Here is a 6,374-nt window from a genome sequence, read left to right as displayed (position 1 = left end):
TTGATACATTTTACGGTAATGAACAAAATCGAAACAAAAGAATAATAAGAATTTTTTTAATGTTTTCTTTCTTTTGTCTCCATTGCAAGTTTAACCAATGAGAACTAGAATAACAAAACAATATATCAATAATAAAGGACACAAGAGTTTTCAAGTTTAATAATGTGCGGGTAGCCTAATAAACTAAAAAGACATAAGAAATCAAAAACAAAACTTTATTTAAACAAATAAAAGAAAAAAAAAATGTTATTTAAGCATTTGAATCAAACCGCGGATAGCATATCGCATCACAACAAAAGGTCAAATAAAGACAATTTTTTAAGAGAAAGTTTTAGGATAGCACTTTTATTAAAATCTAGTCAGTATTTAACTATACAAAATAGAGTTTACAATTCTACGCTATTAAATGTAATTTCATACTATTAAAAATACTAATGATAATTAAGAGATGGCTATAAATCACAAAATATGTTTACTTCCTAGTATTACTGATTTTTTAATTATTTAAAACCACAACACATATGAACAATTCAATTACTTCTTATCATGTAATACAGATTTTGAACCAACTTGCTTAGGTTTCAGTTTGGGTATATTTGATAGTTGCAAGTCAAAATTAAGTTTCACTGTATTTGATAAGATTATGCTAAGTTACATTTTCAGCATAATCATATTTTAAATTAAAATAAACCAGCCGTAAACCATTAAGTATAAATATCATGACATACACAACTTGATTATATCACTAAGCTAAATCAACCAAACTATCAAAATTGTATCCTTTATAGTTTTGCTATTTTTATTTCCAGTTGACTACATTATTTTTTTTTTTATGGACACAACTACTTTATTCATTAGGATTTTCGGGTAAGATGTATATAATATATACTCCAATATTTATTTCATCATGTCAATCTGTTTAAGTCTCAATATATATTATATTAAATCATTTCTAATCTCTCCCTATATATATAGTCTAGTATAAATTGGCTTGGTATGTTATGGGAATAAAACTATTCTAATCCTATGATTATTTACACAAAAATTTGAACTTAATAATTTCTTTAAAAAAAATGGAAGAATTGGCAAACCTGATGATGTGCTAAGCGATCATTGGTCACTCATTAATATATAATGTTTTATACAGTATTTGTAGGAGATTAATTTTCATATTAACAATAATGTAAAAAGTTTCTTCGGGTTCTAGATATGTTGATTTGTGATTTTGGATACGTAAGTTTTTAGATTTTGGATGTGCTAAAATTTGACATTTTTTAATGTGCTAATTTGAACATTTGTTCACGTGTAGTTTTAGTATCTTCAATTTATATCTTTATAATTTTACATTAACGTGAAGTATTTGTACATCGGACTATTTTTTATTGATTAAGAATATATAGGTAGTGGTGTGAAAAAAAAAAGTGAAAAGAATAAATAAATACAGTAGTAGATAAAGAAATAAAAATATCCAAGGATGCAGATCTATTATTGGGTGTGCAGATCGGATTCATGAATTTGCTTTTCAAATTCATTATCTGATCCTATTTTTTACCCAACTTTTTAGATAATTTTTAATATCTAATTCACAAGATTCTGATAAATGAGAATCGAATTTTCAGATTTAATGAACCAAATTCATTTTTTATACTCCTAATTAATTAAAGTAAAATATCTATTTAGAAAATAATGACACAAATTGATTTTTGAAATATTAATAACTCGAATTAGTTACTAAAACTTGTGTTACCAATTTGGCCTTGAAAACTAAAATAATCTATGATCAACATTCTGTGTTGACTTCATCATCATAGTGCCAAGTAACACCCTAGCACTTTCAAGTTTCAACAAATAAATAACTCGGTAATGAGTTTCTATTCACTCAAATAAGTACTTGAAGAAGTAAATCCCATGATTTCTTCTACTAAAAACCGAATTCAACTCGCTACCATTAACAACACCTTCATCCTCCTTTTCTTTCTCACTCAATTCTCATAGTTTCCCTTTAACAACACCAACAAAGAATAGAGTCGATACCCAACAATAGTGCTCCAACACCACCAAAGATGGTCTAAAAGGGCATATTGTTTTAGATAGCCACCTTCAAAAATCAATTTTTGGTGACTGAACATAACACAAAGAAAAAACACCTAAGAGAAAAAGTAGCACTCCTCTCTAATAATAATGTCTAAATTATTAGGGGGTTGTAACCACTCTAGGTACATCTGCTTTTTTAAAGCAGCAGTCTTAGCTATTAAATCAACCGCTCTGTTTGTTGTACGCTGGATGAGCACTAAAGTAACTGTCTAATTACGCTGAAGCATCTCTTTGATTTTGTCAAGCAGATCAGAGTCATTCGTAATCATGCTGGTTGTGCCTCGCGAAACAAGAAGAAACGCATCAAGATTATCAGTTTCACATATGACCTCTTTACACTCGCAATCCCAAGCCATAACAAAGCCCTCTCCAAATAGCATGAAGCTCACAAGAAAGAACACTAGAAAGAGGTAAACTGGCAGAACAACCTTTCATCCAAATTCACATGCTGTCTCTAATAATACATCCAAAGCCAACTAATTGTCCATTTTCAAAAACGCTTGCATCGCAGTTCACTTTACAGACATTCATTGAAGGTGGTTCCCAGTTATATTACAAAGAGGAAGGAATAATATGTTTTTGGTTAATAACATCCTTAGAAAACCAATTTGAATCAATATTACTTAGTTTCAAATAGAAAAATACTTTTAATTTAATAATACAACTAATCTATTAATTCATATATGTTTTAAACTTAAAATTTTCGAATAAACTTGTTTTTATTTTTAGTATTACTCATTCAATCCAACGAATGTTAACGCGTTCCAAGAAAATAAAGAACACAGCACTCTTTAAATAATGATTTGTTATTAGAGATAATAAAAAATTAGATTAAATTTTTCTAAAATAAAAAAAATTAAAAAATAAGAATTTAATCTCTCTTGAATCAAGATAGTAATGCTTTCACATGATAAAAATTTAAAATTCAACAATAATTAACACATTATCTTATCATTTTACAATTCTCTTCACTTTAGAGATTTTTTTTTTCAACAAATTTAGCAAGGTTTTAGACGTTTTTTTATTTTGTACCAAAAAAAATGGTTAATTTGACTAGTATTTTAAATCTAACCTATTGATGTAAATATAATGTTTCCATTTTCAATGAGTTATAGTTCAAATGACATAATCTCTTTATACTCACTTAAGAAATTGTGAGTTTGAGTCTTTTCATCTCTGATAAAAAAAATATATATATATATATATATGTCTCCATTTAAGGATGAGCTATCAAATTGAACATTTTTAAAATTGCATGTAAATGGAAGTAATATTTTTTTATGTTCTATTTTATATATATCTTGTCTTCTATAATAATGTCCCTTTTTTATATATTTTTTTTCTATTAAAATCATCTTTGACTTCATATTTAGAAGTTTTCAGCGAACCATAAAAATTAAAAAAAATATTAAATATATAATATTTTAACCTTTAAACAACTAAAAATAGTGTGACAAAAAAAATAATAAAGAAAGAACGGTGTTAAAGTAATCGTTGTCAATTTTGGAAAATTTATGAATAAAGTGAGAATTATCTTGATATAAATTTAAATAAATAAACGAAAAGAATTGCATATTTTAAGCATATGATGACGTTGAAAATGAAAGGAAAGAGGGGCAGTTGAGTAATTTGAGATGCAGAATAAGCAGTATAAGAGGCGGGGTGGCTCAGTCGAACAAGTTTAGCCGCAAAAGACAGTTTACTATAACACACAGAGTGACACACACAAACACTAACAGTCGCCGGAAAATTCCAACTCCGGCGAGCCCATCATCTGGGACCAAAAAGCCTCCTTCTTCCCCGGCTACGTTGCCGAGAGTGAAACTGAATAACAGAAAAGAGAGTGAGTTGGGTGGGTGGGAAAGATTGGGAGGAAGCAGTGCATGATGGGATTTTGCATATGCCCGTTGGAGACTCCTGCAAGGTTGCTTTGGACAACCAGCTTCTTCCGCCATAAGCTCATGATCTTTTAATCCCAACCCATAATCATAATATTCACAACCACCTTCTAATTCAAACTACTACTACTACTACTACTACTACTAAGTTGCTAAGATAATAAGCAAACTCTTAAACACACACACACACACACACATCGTCTTTGTGATCTCTATTTGCTTCTCTTGTCTCTCTCTCTCTCTGAGTCATGGAATCTGGTGGGAGGCTTTTCTTTGATCCATCTGCTTGTAGGGGGAACAACAACATGCTCTTCCTTGGCACTACTGCTGATCTCGCTTTTCGAGGTGACTTTGACTTTCATCTCTCTCTCTTTCTGTTTTTTGAATTTTGATGGTTATGATGGAAATTGGAAATGTTCTCAACTTTGAAATGGAAAAAGTTTAAATTTTTGCTTTGGATTTAGGCGGTCAAAGGGCCGATTAACATGAAATTCTGTTTTGGTTTTCGTTAAAAGTAAGCAACTTGATTGTGCATCCAACATGGGTCATGAATTGAAATTTTTCATTATTTTTTTCTTTTCTTTGCTATTATGTTACTGTGTTCTTAGAGTTCAGAACTTTAGCTGTTTTTGAAACTGATAGTAATGCACAAAAGTGAGTTAATTGTTTAGTTTGTGTGTGATTTTGAATTGAAATCATATCAGGAAGGTCGATCCTGAGCATGGATGAAAGCTCAAAGAGGCGACCTTTCTTCAGCTCACCGGATGATCTGTTTGATGATGAGTACTATGAGGAGCAGCTGCCAGAGAAGAAGCGCCGCCTCACTTCCGAACAGGTTCATTGTTTGATGATTGATTGAAACTATGTTTTGGTTGTTTCAGTATGTTGATGCTCTTAGTATAATATGCATCTGATCTTATGTTTCTTTATGATAAGCAGCATATTTTTGTCAACACCATAACCATATATAGAGTCTTGGTTTGACATTTGCTTTGAGTTTGGTTTTAAAGAGAAATTCGAAACCATTTCCTTCTTATTGCTACTTAAACCACAATGAAAGAATGAGTTGAATTGCTTGTTCTTGTTATCAATTTACTGATTAACAAGATTGATGGGAAAGATTTTTAGCAAAGCAATTTGACTTATTCCCTTCAGTTTCATTGATTTATATTGCTGTGAAAAAAATTATGATATATCATAGCTTGAAAATATTCCTATTGTGACACCACTCTATGTGGTTGATTTTTCAGGTCAATCTGTTGGAGAAAAGCTTCGAGGAAGAGAACAAGCTGGAGCCAGAGAGGAAAACCCAGCTGGCGAAGAAGCTGGGGTTGCAGCCGAGGCAGGTGGCAGTGTGGTTCCAGAACCGCAGGGCTCGGTGGAAGACCAAGCAACTTGAAAGGGATTACGATGTTCTCAAGGCTTCCTATGATTCCCTACTTTCAACATATGATTCCATTGTGAAGGAGAATGAAAAGCTCAAATCTGAGGTAACATGTATCATCTATGTTGTTTAAAACTTTAATTCATTTAGACCATGTTTGATTAGTGTTTTAGAATAATTAAAATACAAAAAACCTAAAATAATAATAATAAAAAAGAGACATTTCACATTTCTATTGAGACAGATACTATACAAGGCCTTAATCTAAAAAGAAGATAGATTTTGCTATTGAGATTTGATGGGGATTTATGCAATTGGGGGAATGGGTGAAGTGAACACTATAAAAGATAACACCTTGCATAAGGGCAATGGAATTTTGGGTGAATAGAAGAATATAGACTATCTGTCAACAGTGAGGTTCCTGTATAGGATAGAATTTAGTGCATTTCCAATCAGAAGTCCATCATCACAGGGAAGCAAATCGACACTTCCACCAATAAGATGATTGGGAGCTTTCTAGAGAGGGCCCTACACATGAGATTCGACACTTACAATAATCACATACTAGCAAAGAAGTAGCATCTGTTCTGAACCCCACCTCATTTGAAAAAGAAGGCCCTTTCAAAGTAGCTATGGCGAATATACCTTTGTAGCCTTCTCACACTATGCTTAAGACTTCCTTTAGTGAAAAGGACCAATGAATTTTGTAAAAGGATTATGTGAGCCAGCCAGATAAACTAGTTAACAAGTGGACACTAAACTATGATTCTTAACTGACATATTGACTCTCCTACAGGTGGTATCCTTGAATGAAAAGCTTCAATTGCAAGCTAAAGATATGCCGGGGGAGCCGATATCGGACAACAAAGCCGAACCGCTTCCAGTTGAGATAGCTCAAATCATCAGCATGAAGGTTGAGGATCGGCTGAGCACCGGGAGTGTTGGAAGCGCCGTGGTTGATGAGGGTAGTAGTCCACAGCTTGTTGTTGAGAGTGTTG

The 6,374-nt window shown here is 31.9% G+C and overlaps 1 protein-coding gene across 1 annotated transcript in view; it reads left to right on the top strand.

The window, feature by feature from the left end:
- LOC107644008 (homeobox-leucine zipper protein HAT5) overlaps positions 3,762–6,374 on the top strand; it is a gene marked incomplete in the record, with an annotated part of 3,144 nt that continues 531 nt past the window's right edge. Inside the window, 4 exon segments of the mRNA XM_016347773.2 lie at positions 3,762–4,337; positions 4,697–4,827; positions 5,243–5,482; positions 6,173–6,374. Of these exon segments, the coding sequence (XP_016203259.1) occupies positions 4,241–4,337; positions 4,697–4,827; positions 5,243–5,482; positions 6,173–6,374 (670 nt within the window).

This window comes from Arachis ipaensis, chromosome B05 (genome assembly GCF_000816755.2).
Source record: "Arachis ipaensis cultivar K30076 chromosome B05, Araip1.1, whole genome shotgun sequence".
Lineage (NCBI taxonomy): Eukaryota > Viridiplantae > Streptophyta > Magnoliopsida > Fabales > Fabaceae > Arachis > Arachis ipaensis.
Note: the sequence above shows the minus strand (reverse complement) of the source record. Positions and strands in the feature narration are given on the sequence as shown.